We start from the raw sequence: 25,906 nt of genomic DNA, 5'->3' as shown, positions 1-25,906 counted from the left end.
GGTAGACGAGCTATCTCCGGCTCCCTGAACAAATGATAAATTCCTGCCCTTAAACTCGTTTTGTACATGCAGCACAAGGATGCAAGGTAGCATCATTGGCTGAGGACGCTGCTGTGCCGCTGATGCAGTGCCCTCTGCAGGTTCGGGCAGGAATTTTGATTCCCCCCCCCCCCAACTGTTCCCTTGTAAAATATAAAAGCAAAAAAAAAAAAAATTAATAACCTTGCCACCTCATCTTCACAAAACGGATCCGGTGCAGAAACGATAAACGACTACATCGAGGGATTTCAGTACCTATGGCTGTGATACAGTGTGCACAGGCGCCATAAACAATATGGCGGCGCGCACGGCATTATGGGATAGCTCTGAAAACCCTCCATCGTGACGGAATGTGGTCAAGAAATGGGGGAAATGGTGATCTGACTGATTCATGGTTCCAACTGTTGTTTTTTATGATCTTTTTATTGAGGGCTTCGCTTGAATGGGTCGAAAAGGCACTCGATGAAGCTCATGACTCGCAGCACGTGTTGAACCAAAGTCGAGGGACTATTTATTCACGAATCGCGTCGTGCGACAGCCAATCGGATCAGTGAGTGACTGCACCGTCGGTGGGATCCTCCGTGGACACCAAGCTGTGAATCGACCAAGTACGTTTGCTCGTAGGAAGGAAATATTTAATGTGACGAGGATTTATTGCATCACTTAACGTAACAATAAATATTTGCACAATATTTTTTATTTTTTTAAACCAAAAAAACAACAACAACAACTGTTTGTCGTCATTTCCGGTTCCGAGGTCAAGGTTGAAACGTCGTGCCGTGTCGTGTCGTGTACAGTGAGGAAGTGTTTTAAGGCTTGCCTTTTGGGAGGTTAGAGTACAGCTTTTTTTTTTTCCATACAAAGCGAGTTTTGTACGTATGAATGATGTTAATGGCTTGTTATATAAGCTACATTGGTGAAGTGTTTATTAAAAAAAAAAAATTGGAATACTGTACTTCGAACCCCACGTTACGCGTGCTCCTCTCTCCCTATTCGCGACCAGGTCAGGATGACGGAAACACGAACCTGAAAATACGCGTTACTGGAAGACCCTTGAGGTAAACGTCACCGAGTGTTCACTCCACTGTGTTGCACGTTCAAATGGACAATCACTGGCGAACAACATCAAGTTTTGGATGGATATCATGTTCATGTCGCAGTGTTATCCTTTTAATATCATGTTCATTCATTTTGTCAATTTATCACAGAGTTTTGACCTTTTTTAAACTTAGAAAATATCAAATCGGGAGGGGACGTGTGTTGCAAAGCAAATCTTGTTCTTGTTTACAATGGATTGATGTAATGTTGGTGTTTTATTCACTGCAAGTAGATAAGTCTGTTTCACCGGGCTGTTGTACGGGAATTGATTCCCAATACAGTGTGGAATATTTGGGGAGTTTGACATGGATGAACTTCGACAGCATAATCGCAGGAACCTGTGTAAATTCTATGGAATGTAAAATGTGACTTCAAGTCCTTAACCCCTGTGTTCTTCAAGTCCTCAACCTATCCCCTATGTTTCAGACCCAAGTTCTCAACCTCTGCTTCCCAACAAAACTCTCCAACCCCCAACCAAAAGTCCTCAACCTCCCAACTCTGTCCCATCTTTGCTCCCCCCCCCCCAACTCCAATTCTGTCCACCCATCCTCACTCTCCTCCCACTCCAACAATAAAATGGGCATTCCCCACATTGACATAGTGGAATATTTAAAAACTCCCCCCTCCCCTAAGATTCTATCACCGACTTCACAGAAACCGTGATTGAAACAGGCCATGACACGTGGAAGCTGTTACAGTCGCCTGTCCAACTCTCAATCTCGTGAGATCTGTGGAAAAGATATGTGACCAAGAGCAGGTTAATGGTGCAACTAAACGACACAAAAGCAATTATCTGCTTCCTAATGCATTATATACACACACACACACACTCACACACACACACACACACACACACACACTCACACTCACACTCACACTCACACTCACTCACACTCACACTCACACTCACACTCACACTCACACACACACACGGCATAGCTCCATTATAGTATAATTGCTTGTCCATTTTGCTGTTGGATACATGTAAATACTCCATCAGCATTAATATGACCCTGGTGTTGGTTTAATGGTTGAGGTGGCTGGCTTAAAGGTTCCCTGACATGCAAAACTTTCTGGTTATTTATATATTAACTTGACCTTCCTAGTGAAGAAATCACCCATGTTTTGTTTTTTTAATCAAAAATGGGATAATGAGAGCAATATTTCGATCATTTATTGTGCTTTTCACAACTTGCTATGCCCCGCCCCTAAAAAAGTTGACTTCAGCGAATCACAGCGTTGACGTCACATACAGAAACTCGCACAGAGTGGATCAACTCGAGATCTCTAGAGTCTAGAGCAGCGTTTCTCAACCTTTTTACCCTTGTGGAACCCTTGAAATAGTTTTCATGTCTCAGGGAACCCCTGCATAAAAATTATTATATACCATTATTAATATCTAGCTCTTTTATATTTTTATCGTAGTTCACGTGGTAAATATAATATATTTTTTTTCGGACACCTGGTTTAAGGAAAAAATGACCCCCTTTTTGTCAAATTTATTGGCAATGAAAAAAAACATACCGTTCGTTTATGAGACCTCACAGAGAGGTTTTAATTCACAAATTTTCTTTTTTTAATCAAAAAAAACAAACACACCTCATGTAACTTGATAAACAAAACTTAAACAAATAAAGCTGAAGCAATTAAGGTAAACAGAAGAACTAACAGAGCGAGAGAGAGAGAGAGAGCGAGAGAGCGAGAGAGAGAGCGAGAGAGAGAGAGAGAGAGAGAGAGAGAGAGAGAGAGAGAGAGAGAGAGAGAGAGAGAGAGAGAGCGAGAGAGAGAGAGGGAGAGAGAGAGCGAGAGAGAGAGAGAGGGAGGGAGAGAGAGAGAGAGAGAGAGAGAGAGAGAGAGAGAGAGAGAGAGAGAGAGAGAGAGAGAGAGAGAGAGAGAGAGAGAGAGAGAGAGAGAGAGAGAGAGAGAGAGAGAGAGAGAGAGAGAGAGAGAGAGAGAGAGAGAGAGATAGATAGATAGATAGATAGATAGATAGATAGATAGATAGATAGATAGATAGATAGATAGATAGATAGATATATATATAGAGAGATAGAGACAGACAGACTTCGTGCTAGGAAGCACAGACAAGATAGATGGACACCGTGCATGTGTCCTGTACTTGAGTCAGTCAATCAATGATACACAAATCCGCCGCGTACAGGACGTCCACTAACCAGTGAGGGCGGTTTCACACTGGCGCCATATAGACATCGTTAAATACATTCCCTATGGTTGTTATAATTGTAAATAATGTGAGGTTGAAGCCTCAATTATAATAACCAAGGAGTTTCCAACAATATGCCTTACGAATACATAGTAAAATTACGAATGTTAAATCAAACAAAAACTACTCAAAAATACATTAGCCTATTTATTACTGTTTCTCGTGGAACCCTAGGGTTCCGGGGAACCCCGGTTGAGAAACACTGGTCTAGACTCGTCCGATAAATCCATCGTCCGTCCGACTAGGCCGATAAATCCGTCTTCCGTCCGACAAGGCCGATAAATCTGACGTGCCTCTAGCTTTTATTTATTATTCTCTTTTCTTCATTGTTTTCCACTGGTGCTACATGACGACAGTAGGAATAAAATAAATAAAAATGCAACAGAACGTCAGATTTATCGGACAACTCTAGACAATTGTGTCACAAGGTGTGTTCTGCACACAAGTTTTCATCGTATCCAGACAGTGAGATTGCTTCGTTTTATGCGTGGAGAGATACGGCCGATGACATGCGCCGGCCTTGCTTGCGATTTATTCGCCGCGGAGAACCATGTCCGCTGCGCTGCATTGGTCACGTCACCTCACTAAAATATTTCTGATATCGAGCAGTATGCAAGTCAAATTTACATTATTGAATTACGAATAGGATTTAGTCTAACCAGTTGTTATTTCAGAGTCTTCCTTCGATGTCCTCCCGATCATCATGAACTCTGGGAATTTCATCGCCATTTTCCTCTGCTTGTCCTGCTTCGAGCTCGAACTGGTAAGGCCGTACTTAATTTCCAGCTGGCTGAACTTCACCTCCCGCGACTACGTTATCCGACAATTCTCCATCTGATTCAGACCAAAATCCTTCATTTCTCTCACACTCACTGTCGTTACCAGACAAGTGAAAGTCCATGTCATCCATTATTCAAAACCAAATGTTCGATTTTTTTTTTAAAGCAGAAATGAACGAAGTGATTGAGTCGACCAATCAAATGTGGAAACGCACAGCAAGCCAATAGAATCACGTAGACCACCCACCCGAGTAATTAACGTGCAGCCTTTGACATACTGTAGTTGACGTCATGTGGGTTACGCCCCTTTCAGGAGAATTTTTAGGGGCGTTCTCGAAGAGGTTTGTTTTTTTAATTTTACATTTTACAAAATGAGTATTGTGAAAAAACATTTGTCAGATCTGAAATCACAATGAGAAACTATAAATGAAATTTCAGTACTTTTGCATGTCAGGGGACCTTTTAAGGTCTTATGGTCTTAAGTTTGAGCTCCTGTCTTGCTGTTGAAATAACACCAGGTGGGTTTATTCAGCCTGTTATCCTTCTGAGGTCGGCAAAATGAGTCCCAGCTTGCTGGTAACAGGAGCAGCACATTGGTGGCACAGCCGCTCTTCCAGAAAATGATGTAACCATCCTCACCAACGTCGGTGGTCTTTCTTTCTTCTTCCGTCACTGGCCCCTCTCTGGCCTCACCCCCACCCCCTGCTCTGTCTGTGATCTGTCCCCCTTCTCCCCATACTTCCACAGGGCACTGAAGGTCCGCCAGGTAACCCCCTTCTGGTGACACTAACAAAGTCAAGAATCACTGCTCACCTTCACTCTTTCATTCCTCTTTTTCTCCAACTTCTGGAACAAACTGCCACACTTTCTTCAATCCCACTCTTCCCTTCAGGTCTTCAAAACAGCTGTTCACCACCATCTCATGTCTTCCCCCATCCCAAACCACGATCTTTTCTACCCCCATTAATCCACCCCAAACACACCTCCTTCATATTCCTTGCTTTGCTTCTTGAAAGTCCCTGTAGTGTCCATCTTGTTTACCCCATGTACTCCATCCCATCCCTCCCCCTTCCACAGATCTCTTAATGTCTCCGTTCCCCACAGTTTTGTGCTTCCCTCTCCTGCCCCTCTCTTCTCTTGTTCCCTTTGTCATACGTTCTGTGTGTTAGCTCTCATATGAGCCTCAACATTGTCTACAAAAAAAATAAATCCAACAGCCAGAGATGTACACCCCTCTTTGCATGGTCAATGTTGCATTCAGAACAACTGTAAGCATTAATGTGAGAAGCAATATTGCAGTGACTCTAATTCTAACACTGTACCTTGGGGTCTAGACAAGATGACTGAACACACAAATACGTTATCTGATTGTAAATGTGATTTCTGTTCATTATCTTTTGGGTGCTTTATTATTACTCCCCCCCCACCCACGAGGCAGTGTTGTGGACGTGATCCGGGTTGTCATTTTGGGACAACCAGCCATTTTAGCTGAACGTGGAGGATGTTTCAAATTGTTGAGTGGGGTGATGCTGGTCAGGGTACGTCGCTGGCCAAGGTCGTTTTTCCCAAGGCTTCTTCTAATACGTCTGTCAGGGTATGTCACGTCCCTCCTGTCCTGTGTATTTTTTGGATTTGGTATAATCAGTTTGTATGGACTTGCATTAAATGGTGTGTGTGTGTGTGTGTGTGTGTGTGTGTGTGTGTGTGTGTGTGTGTGTGTGTGTGTGTGTGTGTGTGTGTGTGTGTGTGTGTGTGTGTGTGTGTGTGTGTGTGTGTGTGTACATACACATACATACACACGCACACACACTTCTGCGGCTTCATCTGGCATTTCCTAATCGTTAGCAACGTTACATATTTCACCCTGTGTTCTGTAAATATAAATTAAGTGCAAAAAAAGTCTGATGTCTTCAGTTATTTCTCATGTCTGGAAGGCAGAGGTTTACATTCCATTTCTCATTACCTTATGCAGTTGCGAAGATCCCCTCCTAACGGATGGGAAATTTCACCCACATTTATGATTTATGACTGGAGTACTATCCCCACCAGGTGGCGCTGTATGATACATGTACACATTTATATGAAGAGAATTGGGGTCCTCCCCCCCCACCCCACCCTCTCCCCCTTGATCCCAGGGACTATTAATTCCCCCCCCCCCCTAAAACTTCCGTGTGCACTCCGTGAGTGTAACTACCAGTTTTCACTCATTCTGTCTGGCAATTCAAGAGGGAATACAAGTAAAACAAACACACAAACATGATATTGTTACAGCCGTCGGATCGTTCCGGTCGCCCCGGTTCGAATCCGGAAAGTCATGTCAAAGCAACCACAACAGTCAACTGCTTCGAGACCTCCCTGCCGGATCTGTGTCTGAAGGCTGCTTTACCCTGTAGATTGGAAGTCTCAAAGCAGCCCAGTGTTGCGCCAATAGGTGTTACATGACACCATTGACAATTGCTCATTGGTTAATGGCCTTGATTTTACTTGTTGGGGAAATATGTTTTCAGGGTCATTCTTGTTCTATGGGTAATTTGGTAATTGTTTTTCACATTTGTTTGTGACATATTTGGTACCCCTTTTCTACTCTGGGGTATTTGTATGATGCGTCGTTGACTAATTTCTGTCTTGTTACCTCTGCCACCGAAGGTGAAGGAGGTTATGTATTCATTCCTCTCTGTCTGTTTGTCTGTGTACAGGATATCTCAAAAAGTTGTGGGCGGATCCGGATGACATTTTGTGGACATGTTCGGTGTGTGACCACGACAAATTGGTTCGATTTTGGTGAAGATCCGAATCTGGATCCGACTACTGGAATTTCAAAAGTGATTCTTCACCATTGAGAGATCGGGCTCAAAAACGTTAAATAGCACAATCTCAAAAATTTATTGGGCCAGATATGTTCTCGTGGATTAGGCATTACACGATGGGGGTATCCACTCTACTCGGTGCCCTTCCAGTTGTATCTAGGTTGATTTTTATCTTGTCTATTTTTGCTGCTTTCTCTTGTTCGAATGTGCCCTTGGCTCACTTATCAAGGCCAAATTCCATTTGAATGGCATTGGGTTTGGTTTCACTAATTAGCTGCATGCTTTTTGAAAAAAATGGGGGATATTGTAACTGGCTCCATCTGTCTCTGTCTGTCTGTTTGTCACGCTGTCTTATCCGAAACGGTTGGGTATAAATTCACCAAACTTGGTAGTTATGATCACCACATGGCACGAAGGGCAAGACCAGTGTCATTTTTGGCCCTGCCCCCTGGGGTAAAAACAAAGGTTTTAAAAAAAAATGTTTACCTGAAAGGGGAACCCAAACACTCAGATCACCTCAATGCTAATCTGTACCTTGATACCCTACAAATAGATATGATGTCTTTTTCCGATTTCCGAATTATAAAGTAGGTAAATTTGTGATTTAGAAGTCAATAATCTTCTTCTGATTATCCGTGACATTGCATCAGGAAGTGGACCATCATATCCGTACTGTCTCCAGGCTATAATATTGTGGAACCACTTAACTCAAACGGAAAATCATTTTCGATTTTCCACTAATTTTCCGAGTCGATGCGCCCTTGGTGCTTGTGTAGTAATACAAACCAATATGGCTTCATGCTACACCAATGGCCGAAAGACCCTAAGTTTGCCACTAAATGGATGAGGTTTGTCAGAAATACCTGAGTGTGGGTCAGGCCTACAAAATTTTCGCTTTTGTGCTTGGAACGTTTTACAGAGAACTATTATGAAACAACAACGATTGCTTGATCTTGTGGTTATCTCCCACGATTGAGAGAGGATGCCAGCCCCACGGTTAAGCAGAAGAAACAACTGGCGCTCAAAACTGTAACACCATCCCAACCCCACCCCTTACCCCCCACTCCCTCCATCATACTCCCTCCGTCAACAATCACCCCCACAATACCACCCTCTTTCCACCACATACCCTCTTTCCCCCTAGCACCACTCCTCCCTCCAGTAAGGCAGGAGATTTACACCTCACGGACATGACTGTGGGACACAGCATGGACACTGACACAAATTATGTCTGGGGAAAGTATGAAACGGGATGATCCCATAATACACAAGACACCTGGTCAGCCTGCGATGATGGAACAAAGCATTCATCACCCATTTTGTCTGTGGTGTCCGATTATGCCTGGGCGGTGTCTGTGCTGTCGTGTGATGATGCGTCTTTCTGCTCGAGTAATGTAACTGAGTAATCAATTAATATACAATCCCTCCCTTATAAACCATCAATTGAACGGAAAATCAAAACCTACCAATCTGGAGTGAACAGACGACCCTGTGTTTATTTTTCTTTCTTCATGATGACTTCCGCCTTCTTCCTCTGAATCGTCATTATAAGGCGTGAAACGATACTGCTCCCTAATCCCCGAAAGCGTTTCCATCCCTAATTTTGTCTCCAACTGTTCCTTCAAAATCCCAATGAGCCGTTTCAAAATTCTGACAACCATCAGAGTTGCTGATGACAGTGGAATCGGTATCGGAATCTGAGATTGACATGCACTGTTTCTCCATGTAAGCTGCCGTTCGGATCAGTATGGCTTCCAGATGTGACATGACTAGCGAAATCGAAAATCGAACTGCTTGTGCTTCTTTCGACACTTTGTGATTGGCAAAAATATTTCAATTCTTTTTTTCGCCCCCTTCAAATTAGACTGTCGTGATTAACCATTCTCAATGGTTTTCAGAACAAAAAAAAATTGTTTGGGTTCCTGCTTTAAAAAGCCTCATTTGAAAATTTTTTCATTTAATTTAATTTCAATTGAGTTATGTACTTGAACACTGTAGAACACAAATTGTCTTGTTGGCGTTTTCAAAAACCCTACAGTTTAGCAGTACTTGGACAAAATATTACACCATTTTATGCCATATCGACCAATCAAAATTTCCACTCGCTCTCTCTGAGCGTTGGGGGATATTGAGATTCAGCCAAACTCGCGTCTCATAGGAAACATAGATCGTGCTCGGAAAAGCAAAGCAAGAGTTTAAATACCCTTCCTATGTCTTTTTTCTCAACACCGTGTCGGGTAAGGTATTCCATGAACTCTCTAGTTTGTACTGTGTTCTTATTGTTGGTCATTTTTGTAGCAATTTATGGCTTTGATGGAATGTCAGGGATAAATTATCTTCTGTATTTTTATTTTTTGCAGAATGATGCCCACCGTGTTGGTGTTGGAGGAGCTGTTTTACCTGCTTCAAATCAAACTGGTAGTGCCAAACGATGGGATTCGAGAAGAAATGGGAAGGAGGGAAAGACAGAAAAAAGCTTACTTATCAGTACAGCTAATGACTCTGTTGTGCAAAAAAAGAAAGGAAATGCTCGTAAGGACACAACACCGGCATCTCTGGGATGTAGATACAACCTGCTGCATAATGAGTGCACAGGGAATGCACAAGGTGAATTGCAATGCAAACCAAAAGGGCAGGGAAAAGGAACGTCAGTTGGTGCACCTGAAGAAAAGATAATCGAAGGTAGAATTAAGTACCAAAAGTTGAAGAGGAAGATTGGAGATGCTGCCACTGGAATGCTGCGAGAAAAACGGAAGAAGACAAGTGGTGAAAAGATGCAAATGCCGGCAGAGGTAAAACAGTACACACGACAGCAGTGGAAGAATCGTTTAAAAAACAAGAAGAAGAGCAGAATGAGGTGCAGGATTGGTTTTGAGGGATTGAGTGGACAAGGCTGTGGTGGTGGTGGTGTCCAAAAGGGTGTTGCATACATGGCTGAACCTAGGTTGCAGCAAGGTCAAACGGTAAATCCATCGGAAGACTCCAAAAGTCCGGAGAGAATTGGCAAGAATGTTGATGGAGCTCGTGGTTTTGGTTTTAGGAACAGGAAGCAGACACTTCCCACAGCATCTTCAAAAACAGCCAAATCTCGAGGTGTTGCAATGGAGGAGCCTCAAAATGAAAAATATAATTGTAAAGTTGCTTGGATAAATACTCAATGGTCTGACTCTAATGTGATAAGACCTTCTTCTGCTGAACATGTGCAGGACACGAGCAGGAAAAAGAAGTGCAACTCGCTTCACTCCAACAACAAAACCAAAAAGCACAAGAGAGATGCAGAGCAGTCATCTCCGAAGCTTGTCGATGCCATGAAGACCTGTTCAGCCTTCGACTCAACCAGTGACAACCTTTGTAACAATGGTGGGGAGGGAGAGGGGGCGAATCAAACAAACGTGAATCGAGGTCAAATTTCCAAGCTCCGTGCCAAGGCGGAAGCTCGATTGCGAACGGCTCGGTTCCGTATGCTTAATGAGACATTGTACAAGAGCCGAGGCTGTGAGTCAAAGGACATATTCCAATGTGACCCCGGAGCTTTCAGAGCTTATCATGAAGGCTACCTGGAGAGCATGAAGAACTGGCCCTTTGACCCTTTGAATCAAATTGTGAACTACGTGAAACATGGGTACGGTGAAGTGCCGTGTACTCGTTTGGTTGGTTTTGTTAAACTCTCTGCAGTGTTGATATGCGCATAATTTTTAGTGCATTTCTCATCTCTTGATTTGATCGCTGCCATCCTGCCTATGAATGCTTAGACCATCCCACCTGAGGGTGGCCGATTTTGGCTGTGGAGATGCCCGCCTTGCTCGGAGCGTCCCCAACAAGGTTTACTCCTTCGACCTGGTTGCTCTGAACAGCGATGTCACTGTCTGCGATATGGCAAAGGTACTTCGGCCGTAACAATTATTCATTCATGTAAATGCTGCTAGTATTATTTTGCGATCCGATCAAAGATGGCCGACTGGTAGGCTGGCGGCCATTTTAGTTGTAAAAAAATAAAATAAAAAAACCCCGGTATCGAACACGTTCTCAGACATGCATTTACCGATCTTGTTATTCTTCCTTTTACTCTTACTGTATTACTTTTATTGTTGTTTAACTACTTTTCCTTTATTGCTTGCTCTCAATCTATTCTTTGTCTTCCTCCTGTTATGCTTGCATCTGATTTTCAGGATGCCTAGAATGTAAGACCCGTCACTCCGCTGACGGGAATACCAATCTTCGCGTAATTGCTTAAAAAAAATAAAGATAAACTGTTGTTGTTAATGGAAAAAAAAAAAAAATATATATATATATATATAATTGGGCGGTGTATAGATACCAGCTTAGCTATACACTCAGGGAGTGAGGAAGGGGAGATTGTTGTTGGGATATTCATCACAACCTTTTTAGATGCTGAATTCCAAATAATGAACAACACACTAAGAGGAAGAGGAAGATCAAGATAAAATAAAATTATATTCTCATCCTCGCCTTTCCTCTCCCCCTCTCTTCGTTCTTTTGGTCAAACTGTCTGGGGTATGTATTGGGCACGGGCCATGCCAGGAAACAAACTGTGTGTGTGTGTGTGTGTGTGTGTGTGTGTGTGTGTGTGTGTGTGTGTGTGTGTGTGTGTGTGTGTGTGTGTGTGTGTGTGTGTGTGTGTGTGTGTGTGTGTGTGTGTGTGTGTGTGTGTGTGACCGCTGTTTCTCGACAACCACTAATCTAATTGAATTGATCTAATTGAAACTTGCCTGGTATATTTCTGGGGCCCTGATGATGCGCCTTTTCAAGGTTTGATATTAATCGGACAAGTGCTTCCCAAGTTATGGCCATTTATTTACCAACCAATGAAAGGACATGTTGCTGTGTAGGCCGGTGCGCGGCCGGCCAACGATGACGTCATGTGCCGTGCCGGTTACGATGGGGATCGGTGCCTTAGTTATCGTGGCGTAGGAGTGGCAATGGTCAATGGCAGCGAATGACTTGGCAAGCAAAGACAGGGAGGTAAACTTGATTTTAATTTGGATTTTAATTAGCTCTGTGTGTAAGTATCTCAGCAGTTGTTACTTCAATGCAAGCGATAATTCGGGGAATGCATGTAAATATTCCGTACGGGCATGCACCACTTCCGGATATTGATGACTTAACGTATTCTAATAATTTCTCGATTTCTTATGCGCATTGAGAGATAAACACAATGCCCCAATCCAGTCATCGTTTCCGAGAGCGAAGGAACGGCCTGTGTGGTTGTTTCTGGCTCGCGATTTGAACGTTTTTTTTGTTTGTTTGTTTTGGGGGGGGGGCTTGCACGTACGGGCACGCGAGAGCGAAGGAACGGCCTGTGTGGTTGTTTCTGGCTCGCGGTTTGAAAGTTTTTTTTTTGTTTTTTTGTTTGTTTTTTTTTTGGTTTGCATGTACGGGCTCATACTAGTTGAATAAAATGAGTGCTTGCATGTCAAACGTGTGGTATAAAAATTTCAGATGGCCCATCCACAACATCAAATTTCATTTGTCACCTAAAAACTCACCTGCAGCAGTAAGTTTTCTTTTCCTTTAGATGTTCGAACACGTTTCATTTTTAACTTTCTAATGTTTGCACAACACTAACACAGCAACACTGAGCCTATAATCATGCTGATTGTGTGTGGGATGTTGTCTGGCCACCGAGTTTCGTTGCCGATTGTAACCATTTTGGTCATCAAATGTAACCATTACACCACAGAATCTGAACGACTTTCAATTAAATCAATTAAACAGTCATTTTTATTTTTTCTATGTCATTTATTTTATAGTATATCTGTTCAAGAAATCATCAAGCTCATAAAACAACCAGCTAATGACTCATGTAAACCCTTTGAGTATTAATGGCCTCCATGTAACCAAGGTCTATGTCTATGATAATGACATTATGACGTGGCACTAGACTTGAGACTTGCCCTCAAAGACTTGAGACTTGACTAATGTGACATGTTGACATGTCTGGGTAGGGGTGCTCGCTCGTGTATGTAAGTGCCCCATTAGTGATTACGGTAATCGCTACATCGATAATAGTTCAAATACAAAAACCATGTGTTGTTGCATAGGTTTTGGGGGTTGTGGCAGTGCCACTGATGCAGTGTTGGTTAGAGCAGGAATTTGGAATTTGCTCAGGGTGCTGGCGATAGCTCACTTACTCTTATAACAGCTACCAACTAATGCCGGCAGCTGTAACACCAAGTTTAACATCCATCCGAGGGATGGCACACACATTGATACCTCCCTCGACTTGCCTGTGAAACACCAGGATATGACCGTTTATAACTGGGTTGGGATTCAAACCCAGGATAGACAGCTCAGAGGCGGGTGTGCGTAACTCCAGGCCATCCTGTGCCATGAATGAAAAATAATCACTTCCGGTCATGTAAAAAACAAAATAACCACTTCAGGTCATGAAAAAAATCACTTTCGGAAATATTTTTTAAAAATCACTTCTGAAAACAAATAAATAAATAATAAAAAAGAAAAAAATCAGCCCTGCTCTCACTTTGGCCTTGAATTCTGTGAAAAAAGGGGAAACTTTAAGATCAATTACTTTTCTCAAAATAATCAATTGTGATGTTTTAACATTACACTTTGCGGTTTGATGATGATGTTTACAAATGGATGCATCAGTGCATGTTAGGATGTTACCCTTAGCCACTTCTTGCTTTGTGCTCGCCTCAAGCCCAACAAGTATTCCTCGTTTTGTGCTGTTGTTGGTGTCACTGTGCATCCAAGTGGTCAAACTATGAATTGCACATAGTGAAAAAGGTACAAATGAAACACCTGTTTGTAAATGCACGTCAGCACTTGTGGCCTGTTATTGCTGGTGTTGGTTCGATTCCCAAGGTGACTTGAGTCAGAAATTCTGCTCCCTGTGATGGAGTGTCGACCAATCCAGGATTGGGTTCTTGGTCAAGGAAATGTTCCCAAATTGGCGTGAGGTCCTTGCTACTCCGTCAAGAGTTTGGGCCGATCCACCGACCTACCTTGCAGCACCACCATCGCTTCAAGTGATGGTCACATTTGGATTCCCTCAGTAACAAGACATTTCTGAGATGAGGATTTATTCTGCATTCGATTGCAACACACATGTCATTTCAAAAACTCTGATTTGTTCGACTTTAATATAGATTTTTCGTTTTCTTTTGAATGTACCACCACATCCGGTCCACAACTGGCTGTGACAATTCTCATGTCCCCGTATCCCTCGTGCGATTTGCATTTTCAACGGAGCAATTGTGTGTTTGGTCATTCAAATCGTTTCTTCATTAATCACGTTTTAAGTTTGCCTGAAGTTTTGGAAAACTTTCATCTATCTATAATTCCAGCAATGTGTGTGTGTGTGTGTGTGTGTGTGTGTGTGTGTGTGTGTGTGTGTGTGTGTGTGTGTGTGTGTGTGTGTGTGTGTGTGTGTGTGTGTGTGTGTGTGTGTGTGTGTGTGTGTGTGTGTGTGTGTGTGTGTGTGTGTGTGTGTGTGTGTGTGTGTGTGTGTCTGTCTGTCTGTCTGCGACCACCGTTTCTCGACGGCCACCAGTCCGATCTGATTGAAACTTGCCAGGAATATTGCTGGGGACCCGCGGATGTGCCTTTTCAAGGTTTGATATTAATCGGACAAGCGGTTCCCAAGTTACGGCCATTTATCTGTCAACCAATGACAAGACACAGTGCTATGACGTCACAATTAATGTTTATTTATTTATTTATTTTGCACGATTGCCATCACAATTCTTCTTCTTCGTTTGGTATGACGTCACAATTGACGCTGGGGACCTGTGTATGTTTCCCAAGTTATGGCCATTTATGATACGGTTGGTCCGATCTAATTGAAACAATGCCCCAATCTAGTCGTCGTTTACGAGAGCGAAGGAACGAAGCTGCATATACTGGCACGCACCTAAGGGCCCGCACTAGTGCAAATATAAAGCATGGTTACCTAACAAATCAGTCCGAATGACAAAACCTTAAATATCCATCCATGTTGAGGACAGAGGGAAATGTCAAAGCTTCTCGTGGGCCAGGTGTGGTGGCACCCCAACAAAGAACTAGAACGGCACTCGGTAGAGCGCATTCCTCCGTCAGCCTGAATAGTTTACATTTTTGTATCCCACTGATAGGTCAGATCTGTGTTCGTACCTGAATCAAAATCTTATCAGCTTGTTCCTCTTGTCACCTACCCATCCCATCCACCTAGTTTTGTTCGAAACCGTTCATAACTTTTTTGAAATACCAGTATACCAGCATACCAGCATGCTGGCACTATATATCGTTTATGGCCCAAGTTCTCAATGTGGTGAAGAATCACTTAAATTAAAAAAAAATTCTCTGATCCGAATATTCACCAAACCTAAATCAATTCTTCCTCGTCACACACCCAACCTGTCCATGAAATTTTGTCCGAATCCGTCCATACCTTTCTGAGATTTCCAGCTCACAGACAGACAGGGGTGAAAACAATCCTCTGTCCACCTCTGCTGGCAGAGGTTAAAATTCACTGAGGTTATGTTTTCTACTTGGTGGGGCATCTGTATATCAGATGTGGAGTCTAAAAAGCATAAAAGTCAATAATTATGAACTCTCGTAATTGAGTTTTGTTTTGTTTTTATAGTTTATGCATGCTTCACTTTAACAAGTATAATAGAGGCCCGTACACTTGACAGTGCTGCTGTTGGACATTCACGACAAATCGATTAACGTTTCAAGGCTATAAGCAATGCTGGACGGGATTTGTAATTAGCTCAGCTTGCCGACGATAACTCGCCGACTCTTCTTGAGAGGCACCGTAGGATCTTTAACATCCATCAGCAACCAGTGCTGGCGGACGGGTCCTCCGGATTAAAGGGGAACCCAAACGTTCAGACCACCTCAACACTAATCTATCCCTTGATACCCGACAAAATAGATGTGATGTCTTTTTCCGATTTCTGAATTATAAAGTTGGTAAATTTGCGATTAAAAATCAAAATCTTCTTGAGATTAACTGTGATGTCCACACGTGGAAGTAAACCACCAGATCAGTACCGTCTCCTGGTTACATCGCGGTACAATTTAACTCAAACGGCGAATCAATTTCGATTTTCCACAAGTATGCCCAGCCGATGCAACCGTGCTAGTTGTAGTCAGACAAACCAAGATGGTTTCATTCTACACCAATGTCCGACACACCCTAAGTTTGCCAGAAATTGGACGAGGTTTGTCCGAAATACCCGAGTGTGGATCGGGCCTAGAAAATGTTCGCTTTTGTGCTCGGAACTTGTAACAGAGTACTGTTATGAAACAATAGAGATAACTACATCTTGTGGTTATCTGCCACGATTAAGAGAAGAGGTTCTTCCCCCAAGATTTAACGGAAGAAACAGCCGTAGCTCTAAGCTGTGACACCATCTCGAACCAGTTACCGGCACATGTACACGGCAACTTAAGCGGCGAATCAAACACCTGTTGCTATTGACTGGCAGTTACCACAAGAGCACCTGAAAATAATTGCCTCTTGTCAACACAAATATCTGCAAATAAAATGAACCACTGTCTATTTATAGTGTAGAAAATATGTACTGTATGCATCATCCACTCTTCCGAGAGGATTTGACCTTGGACGCTAAAACTTTCAGGACCCCTCCCCCTTCACAATCCACCAGCGATCACCCCCACAATACCCACCAGCATCCCACACCACCACAACACACCCCCTCCCTCCTTCACAACCACCCTGCTCTCATCCACTGGGAAGGGACATCGACACCTCACGTATATGGTGGTGGGACACGGCACAGACACAAATGGTGTCCGGGAAAAGTATGAAACAAGACTATCCCGTAACGTACAAGACACCTGGTCAGACTGCGACGGTGGGACAAATTTTGGCCGCGATGTCCGAGTATGCCTTGGCGGTCTCCGTGTTGTCGGGCAATGATGGGTATTTCTACTCGAGTAATATACAGTGCCTATAGAAAATCTATACCCTCCTGCAAATTTTTCACCTTTTGTTTCCTTATAGCCTGGAATTAAATCAGACTTTTTCCACCTTCACTTTTACATCGTAACCCACAACTTCCAAGTGAAAAACAAGTTCTACAAATTTCAGAAAATTAATTAAAAATAACAAAACTACAATATCTTGGTTGGAGAAGTGTCCACTCCGATTATAATAGCAATTGTCAATTAGCTCAGGTGTAACCAATCACCTTCAAAATCACACACCAAGTTAATTGGCCTCCACCTGTGTTGAATTGTAGTGATTATGATTATTTCAGAATAATATCAGCTGTTCCTGAAGGTTTCCTCTGCTGAGTAGTGCATTTCACAGCAAAGACTCAACCATGAGCACCGAGGAGCTTTCAATCGACCTCTGGGATAAAGTTGTGGTAAGGCACAGATTAGGAGGAGGGGGAGGAGATTGGGACCATACTCTGCACAGAGCGTTGGTGCTGCTTAAGCAGTCTCCTTGGCTGTTGGGCACAATCCTGGACGGGTCACCACTCCGACACAGTATACCAGCATGCTGGCACTCATTTTGCCAACCTCAGAAGGATGACAGACCAAGTTAACCCGACCTGGTGTTGATTCAACAGATAAGCGGGATCCCAAGCCCACCACCCGAACCATTAAGCCAACACCAGGCATACAGATCAGGGGATGGGTATAATAATATTTCAAAGGCCTTGAATATCCCTTGGAGCACAGTCAAGACAATCATTAAGAAGTGGAAGTCATATGGTACCACCAAGACCATGCCTAGATCAGGCCATCCCTCCAGACTGGATGACCAAGCAAAGAGGAGACTGATCAGAAAGCAACCAATAGACCAATGACAACCTTGAAAGAGTACAGGCCTTTATGGCAAAGACTGGTCACTCTGTGCATGTGACAACAATTTCCCAAACACTCCACAGGTCTGGCCTGTATAGCAGGGTGGCAAGAAAGAAGCCATTACTCAAAAACCCCACCTTAAGTCCCATTTGAAGTATGCAAAAAACATTCTGAAGATTCTGAAGCCATGTGGAAAAAAGTTTTGTGGGCTGATGAAACCAAAATGGAAATTTTTGGCCTAAATGCAAAACGTTACATTTGGCACAAACTTAACACAGCACATCACCCAAAAAACACCATCCCTACTGTGAAGCAAGGTGGTGGCAGCATCATGTTATGGGGATGTTTCTCATCAGCAGGGACTGGGGCACTTGTAAGGATTTAATTGAAAATGGATGGAGCAAAATACATAAAAATCCAAGAGGAAAACCTGCTGCCTTCTGCAAGAAAGCTGAAATTGGGACGGAAATTCATGTTACAGCACCACAATGACCCGAAGCACACAGCCAAAGCTACACTTGAGTGGCCCAGGAACAAAAAGATCAATGTCCTTGAGTGGCCCAATCAGAGCCCTGACCTAAATCCTATCAAAAATCTGTGGCATAACTTGAAGATTGCTGTCCATCAACTATCCCCATGCAACTTGACTGAGCTTGAACAGTTTTGTGCAGAACAATGGGTAGATGTTGCCCAATCAAGGTGTGCAAAGTTGGTAGAGACCTAACCCAACAGACTCACAGCTGTAATTGCTGTCAAAGGTGCTTCCGCCAGGTATTAACTCAGGGGTTGGATACTTGTACAACCAAGATATTCTATTTTTGTATTTTTTATTGATTTTCTGAAATTTGAAGAATTTGTTTTTCATTTGGAAGTTGGGTGTGACGATATGTAAATGAAGGTGGGAAAAGTCTTGTTGAATGCAATTTAATTCCAGACTATAAGGCAACAAAAGGTGAAAATTTTGAAAGGGGGTGTAGACTTTCTATAGGGACTGTAAATAAACCAATTTATAAATTAATTTTTTTAATTCCTCCCTCACAAATTGTTAATTGAACGGAAAATCAAACCCTCCGAGCTGCAGTGAACATGCGACTGGCGTTTTCATCTTCACGAACACTTTTCCTTCTTCCTCTCAATTGCTCGCACAGGGCTCAAAACGATTTGGCTCCACAATGTCCCCAAAAGCGCTTCCCTTCCTAATTTTGTCTCCAATAATTTCTTCAAAATCCCACTGATCATTTTCAACATTCTGAGAACTGTGGAATCAGTCTCGGAATCCAAGTTCAACATGCACTCTTTCTCTATGTAAGCCGCCGTTCATTTCACTATGGATTCCAGATATTACAGCACTGGTGAAATCGAAAAATCGACACTCTGGGCGGGGGTTCCACACTGTGATTGGGAAAAAAAATTCAACTCTCTTTCCCTCCAAATTAGACGGTGATTAATGATTCTCAATAGTTTTCAGGAGAAAAAAAATTGCGTTCAGGTCCGCTTTAACGTCCCTCCTTCTCTCCCCCGATGCCTCACCCTGCACATGAAGCATCAGGATGGCAGTCTGTACTTGGGTTGACATTACGATTGCACATTTTAACCTGGTGTTGGCTTCGTGGTTTGGGTGGTGGCCTTGGGAGCCTAGGGTCCTGAATTTAAGCCCCGTTGGCCGCTGAATTAACACCAGGGGTTGACTGAGCCTGTCATCCGTCTGAGGTCGGTAAAATGAGTACCAGTGTAGCAACCAAACGGTTGCACACAAAGGGAAAGGGTATTTTCGGATTTATTAAAATCTGGAATTGGTGTGGTGCAGGCATGATGAACCGAATGGCCGCCTCCTGTGCATAATTTCCTTGTAATCCTTGTAACTCTGTGGCGAGGATACACATCTCAAAGCTATTGTGCCAGCTCCTTAAATAATTATTACTTGAGTAAATTATTTAAAGCTCTCCTGCCAGGTTATTAACTTCAAATTCCACCTGTCTATCATCAGGTACCGCTGGATGATTGCTCGGTGGATATCGTCGTGTTCTGCCTCTCGCTGATGGGAACAAATCTACGAGACTATCTTCAGGAGGCGAACCGTATCCTCGAGAACGGGTATGCAAGGTGTCTGAGCTTTGTTCTGTGCAATGGTTTGAAACGGCCACAGTGTGGTGTTGATGTCCATTTTTGGAGGCACTACAGATTTGCTCGTTGGCTGCTTCTGCCATTGCTTTCATATCGACTGTGGGTCTCCTATTCATAATGTCAATTTTTGACATTCTGCATAATTTTCACTGCCAGTGGGAAGATGAAGATAGCTGAGGTGTCCAGTCGTTTTACAAGTGTGCGCAAGTTTGTGAATGCTGTCAGCATGCTCGGATTCAAGATCGTCAGCAAGGTGGTTGTTGCACTGCATTATCAAGGCCTTCATTTCCATATAAGGGACGGCAATTGTTACATTGGGCCGAGCAACTAAAGAATTGGCGTTAAAGTTCCTCCATTGTGACCACGTTCTTATATAACTGGTGAATTGAATAAATCATGCACATTGATGTTCCGATTGCACATCCCTGCTCTCTAGTTTACACACACTCCATGCAGAGCGATAGAGATAAAGAGTAGTTCAGCATTTGGAAATTCCTGGTACAGGAAAAGAATATCTGCGGCACCTGTCATGAACTGCAATCGCTGAATTGTGTTCTTCAGGGTGACCCCAAAAAAGTGGGCCTTGGAAAAGCTTTCTAACCTTCTCAGTTTCCATTCGATCTCTTTCATTTTTCAGGATGTCTGAACTGGGACTCTCTGAACAGGATGCCATGTTGTGGACACCGGAACAAAACTCATTTTCTGTAGAAAACCATCTGCGGACAAATTCGTTCTTACAGCCAAGACGCCTGTTCTACGCACATCACGCAACAGCAAAAGCACCTAACAAGTCTCAAATTCAAAGGTTTGTGAGAAAAAGTCTTGAATATTAATTCACCAAACAGAGGGAGCCACTCTGGCTGAACAAAAGCAGGAAGGTCACCCAAGAATATTGCTGCTGTTGCTGACTGTCGCCTCCAGTCCCAATAAATATCTGACACCTTTTTCAAGAGCTCAACATCAGTAAAGAAAGCTTGAGGAGAATTCTGATAATGGTGCAGATAAGTCATCAAAAACTTTCCTCGACGTGTGGCCATCTGCATTGAGCGAAATTGTTCCCATTTGGAGCATGTCGAACGTCAACGTAGTCAGTAATTTAATTGTCAAATTTATTTGTCGACAACTCAAATTTCCAGTGATATCTTGACAATGAGTGAGTAATATTATCTGCAAATTTTGTGAAGTTTGATTCGATAACAGAGTTATTAAACTTTTCCTGGGGCACACCTGTATTATCGCTGGATTTAAAGCAATGACTTCAGATCAAACTTGGGTATCGAATGTACAAATTCCAAGTTTGAACATTGAATGTAATCATAAGTTTTGTCAGCCCCGATTCATCAGGACCCTTACGAACCCACAAACGGTCTGAGTTGTTGCCTTGGAAGATGTGCAGGGCTCTCATAGTGAATGGACCATTGTTTCTAATACTATCACAGTGACACCCATATTTGATTGCAAGACTGTCGGTGAGCTTTTCGTCCCAAGATTGGATGCTGGCTCATTGAAATGCAACTTAGGCTGACATGCTGAACGGTACAGCTCAGGCGGTAAGTTGTATTGTGGAAGCCGTTTGCCTGAGGATAGGTTATGCCGGTGATCTTGTCCTTTACATAAATTCCGATTTTGATGTTTTGCAAGATGAATAGAAACATTCCACCTCGACATTTTGTCAGTCATTTACCCAGATACCAAATAGCATTTGCGACATCAGCAGTGCCTTCATTTTTGAATGAGGATGGCAAGAAAGAAGTATTCCTTGTTCCGTTTTCAAAATCTTGTTGAAGTCTTGAACTTGTGAAACACATGCCGATTCCAATCACCGTTTGTCAATCTTTTGAGTTTTGGCCTTCAGTGAATTTGTAACCCACAAACTCATCCTATAGTGAGGCATTCTTTTGTTCGCAAGAAACCCATCGATAAATGGCCCACACTCAAAAGAACAACGAAAGGTGCGTTTCTTGCTCAACGACGTTCATGGGTCAGAGTTATCTTGGAAAATTCACATTCACCATCAATGTAGATGTAAACAAATTGTCTGAAATTAGGTCGTAGTGCCCTTTTAAGGTTCATTACCGTCTGCTGTCTTTGAAATCTCAGTAGTTTACCAGCAGGGATATCTTTTTCCTGGGTGTGTACGGATGAACGAACATATGTCATCGATGCATACCTCGGTGCAGGTCACAAAATAAAAAGCAATCGGAGTAGACGAACAACATTTATCGAGACTTTTTCACCTATTATATATATTTATTTATTCTGTTTTTGCCAGTTCACGGTTTTACTTCTGCTCCCCCCTCCACCCCTTTACCCACCAGGACCTGAAGCATTCCCATTTCTTCATGTTTGAGTTTGAGAAAGTCTCAAAACCCAAGCCCAAGCAGGACCTGCAGGGCCTGGAACTAAGACCGTGTGTTTATAAGAAGCGCTAACGCCAGACTATTGACAAGGAAACGAGCAAAGGCACATTTTCTATAATTATTTTATTATATTTCGTAGTGGACTCACATGCCATCACTTGGCCATAAAACTCTGGAAATAAACTATAACATTTCTCTACATGGGCTTGTGCTGCATCTTCTTCTGTGGCACACGTTCTCCATCTTTGTACAACCAAATGAGATACACAGAAGTTGTACATTCACTCCTTTTGCAGCATTGGTATTTCCCATCAACATATAGCTTCTGAGTTCGATAAGATAATATTTCCTATTTGGTTAAGAAGCATCCACAAAGACTGTAACTGGATATTTATTTGTCTTCACTGCCTGTTTGTTTGTGAGATTCCTTATTTAATTTTTTTTATTCTTTATGCCTGATGAAAAAAAATAATAATAAGAAGAAAAACGATGAAAGGCATTATCAAAGTTACTCGATCAATAGCTGCAGGAAATGAGATTGTCAATTGCTAATACGATTTGATTTGGATGTGACTTAAGTCGATGTACGTTTAGCAAAACGTCACATTCCAACACTGCAACGAAAATATTGCATCGAGTTTTGTTTTATGTTTTCATTCGTTTGGAACCGTAATCTTTCCCTAAAGTCATAAAAACCAGTCTGCATCTCGACTTGAACTTATCGGTTGAATGCACATTGTCCCCTCGTCCTTTGCCATTGGTGTGAAGCCATCTTGGGTTTATAGGCCATCTCCTGATAACTGTTTTTTAGCAACACTAGTAGAGCTCGACTGCACCACTCCCAAAACAAAATGTCCTTCACAAACCATTGTACGTTACCTGTCGCTGTTTTTGGCCTGCCACCTGTTGTTGCTAACTGTTAGCATCTCGACTCGTTCAGCGATCTTGTTTCCACCACTCTATCGATAACAGCTGTGCTTATTGATGGAATCAAATTTATTCAAAAGCTCTGGTTGGTGACTTAATTGTTCAGATGGGTCAATAAACGACTTTGTAATCTCCGTGTTGAAAACTGAAATTGTAGCCATATTATCATGCAATAATAATAATAATACGTGGAGGATTGGGACAACATATGACAATCTATGGAGCACTGCTTTCAGCCTTATATGGGATGCTCAATAAGACCTCCGAATGAGCTGGTGTAGTTTGAGATTTGTATAAATAAAAACGTAGTTATTTATTAACGTGTGTGTGTGTGTGTGTGTGTGTGTGTGTGTGTGTGTGTGTGTGTGTGTGTGTGTGTGTGTGTGTGTGTGTGTGTGTGTGTGTGTGTGTGTGTGTGTGTGTGTGTGTGTACATATATATATATATATATATATATATATATATATATATATATATATATATATATATATATATATATCCATCCAAATAGCACCTTTTAACTGTTAGGAGCCATAAATCAGGCATCACACGAGCACTCGCTGCAAGAGTTCAAACCAACAGGGCTACCTGCCAGATATCTACCTCGTTGAATCATCCATTACATAGTTCATGAGGTTTCTGAGTCATAGCCAGGAAAGAAGGTATTAAAGCTAAAATGCAGCTTCTGACTTTGCTGCCATCTGTGCAAGACACAGAACAGCTGCACTGCTAAACGTAGTGCATGCCTAGTTCTGGTGTACCGTTCCATTTGCGCTGGGTGAATTACAATGCAGTTCTGTTCCACCTGCTTGGGTTTTTGATTTTAACTTCACGTTACTTGGCAGGCCCTGCTCGAGGAGAGACCCCAAAACCATTCTGGCCGTGCTACGAAACGGACTTTATTACACCGCAGCGGCGGGTAATCGTATCCAATAAAAGCAGTGAAACAGCGACATTGTCTAATATTGCTTAAAATCACCTAAAACTATTTTCACTCCTCACTCGTAACATGAAAGATATGGTTTTAATGAAGCATTTGTGGAGGTTTTTCAGGTACTTGCACACACGACCGTGGTTGTGAAGTGTTGCCGAAATAGTTATTTAATGCAATACCTACTTCCTGCATTCTCCCTTGCATCGCTGTGCCTTTAATTTATGTAGATAATTAAAAAAAAATTTTTTTAACCTTCATCACTCAAATCCAAAACTACATTGGAATCTGATGTTCATGGCATGTTCTAGAAAGTGTGTGCACATAAGGTGAGAAATGTCCCGCATTATTGCATAGAGGGGGGTTCTTTACAAAAACCCAGATATTACAAATATCTATTTAATTTTTCTTTCCCCAAACCTTCATGTAGCAAAGAGGCTGGCCTATATTACTTGTGCAAAAAATTGCAAAAGAGGATTAACTGCTGAGATTATATTCATATTACTAGGCTCTGAACATTATTGGCATTCCAGTGGTCACATGGAAAGACTTTATGTGAACATAGAAATATCAGGACTTTTTCACAGTATGAACTCGCCATCTCGAACCAACAAACTACGCGTAAAAGCACTGTTAATTGACTGTGTGGCTCTTGTCTCAAACAATGTTCCTTTGTATTATGGTCGTTGAGATGAAACATTTTCTACCTCTTGTCCCCACCTTTACTCATAAACACCTCTTCTACCCTTATTTGCATCAGGCACAATGGTGCTTCTAGCAGCAGTTTGGTGTCATCACTGACATGAGGTCACATTTTCAATTTCACGAGATGCTAAGGACGTGAATCTTAACTGCCTCCGAAACATCCCCAATTTCATAACTCCCATGCCATCTTTACCTGGTATGCTTTGTCCACAACCTGACTTCTTACCTCTCCCCATCCAACCTCCCCCCCCTCCCTTTTCTTCCCCTAACTTGCCCCATCCCCATTCACATATCAAAAGCCTGGGTATATGTCAGGAAGGGGGAGTTGCAATGTGGTGCCAAATGCTTGAGGCATAAACCCCGCATAAGGGAAACCCAGTGGTAGTACAGGCGGTTTGCCAACCGCGAGAGACTGCATTCCTGCCGCCATTGGGAATGCTGTTGTTGGGAAACCCGTTGCCATGGGAATGTACCCATGACTGTAGAAGCTTGGTGCTGCCATTGAAAGTCTTGGCATACCTGGTGCCATGGCATACACAGGCGTGAGTGTGCGAGCCTGTTTGGAGGTTGGGAGGGGGGTAAATGAAAAGGTATGGCATGAAAATCCTGATATACATATATTACACACATCAATCACATATGTTACACCATCTTCGTATGGATATGTGCATAAGCTTTTTACTAAACCTTGTTGGCTGCAAGTGCCTTTAGGCCTCTGTAAGTTCATCCTACCTTTGTCACAGATGCAATGGCATCATCTTACTATTGTTCTATCTCATTTGCTACACTTTTTATATGCCCGATATATATATATATATATATATATATATATATATATATATATATATATATATATATATATATATATATATATATATATATATATATATATACAGTAGACTAGGCATAAGTCGGCAGCGTGTAACTTGTCACTTCGCCTAAGTCGGCAGCGTCTAAAAGTCCCGAATTTATCTCATGTTAAATCCCTTTGAATAAAGGGTCATCCCTCTGTAAGTCGTCATCTCTAAGTCGTCACTTCGTCTAAGTCAACAGATGTTGTCCTTTCCCGCGTAATAGAAACTCAAGTAAATTACCACTCCTAACTC

At 42.4% G+C, this 25,906-nt stretch overlaps 2 protein-coding genes across 15 annotated transcripts in view; one reads left to right on the top strand and one right to left on the bottom strand.

Moving 5' to 3' along the window:
* Positions 1-377: 377 nt before the first annotated feature.
* RRP8 (ribosomal RNA processing 8) lies at positions 378-22,436 on the top strand. 10 transcript variants are annotated; one of them, XM_085852723.1, is made up of 9 exons: positions 378-647; positions 1,043-1,097; positions 4,888-5,032; positions 5,579-5,734; positions 9,308-10,569; positions 10,700-10,829; positions 19,741-19,847; positions 20,034-20,130; positions 22,196-22,436. In XM_085852723.1, the coding sequence occupies exons 4-9, from the start codon at positions 5,642-5,644 to the stop codon at positions 22,307-22,309; spliced, it is 1,803 nt and encodes a 600-aa protein (XP_085708849.1). In that variant the 5' UTR covers positions 378-647; positions 1,043-1,097; positions 4,888-5,032; positions 5,579-5,641; the 3' UTR covers positions 22,310-22,436. The 10 variants fall into 10 exon arrangements, with proteins under 10 accessions (XP_085708849.1, XP_085708845.1, XP_085708843.1 ...); XM_085852719.1 differs by lacking the exon at positions 4,888-5,032 and adding an exon at positions 1,792-1,894; XM_085852721.1 differs by lacking the exon at positions 378-647 and adding an exon at positions 768-869.
* Positions 22,344-25,906, bottom strand: part of RBM47 (RNA binding motif protein 47) — a 49,155-nt gene continuing 45,592 nt past the window's right edge. For 4 of the 5 annotated variants that reach the window (XM_085852727.1, XM_085852728.1, XM_085852731.1 and 1 more), the window contains one exon: positions 22,344-25,356. In XM_085852727.1, the coding sequence (XP_085708853.1) occupies positions 25,093-25,356 (264 nt within the window). In that variant the 3' untranslated portion in view covers positions 22,344-25,092. The remainder of the gene's footprint in view (positions 25,357-25,906) is intronic. The other variant, XR_015050818.1, reaches the window with a different exon arrangement.

This window comes from Eptatretus burgeri, chromosome 13 (genome assembly GCF_056783735.1).
Source record: "Eptatretus burgeri isolate ZD-2024b chromosome 13, Ebu_testis_v1, whole genome shotgun sequence".
NCBI lineage: Eukaryota > Metazoa > Chordata > Myxini > Myxiniformes > Myxinidae > Eptatretus > Eptatretus burgeri.
The sequence above is the reverse complement of the archived record's forward strand: the minus strand, read 5'-3'. Positions and strand labels throughout refer to the sequence as shown.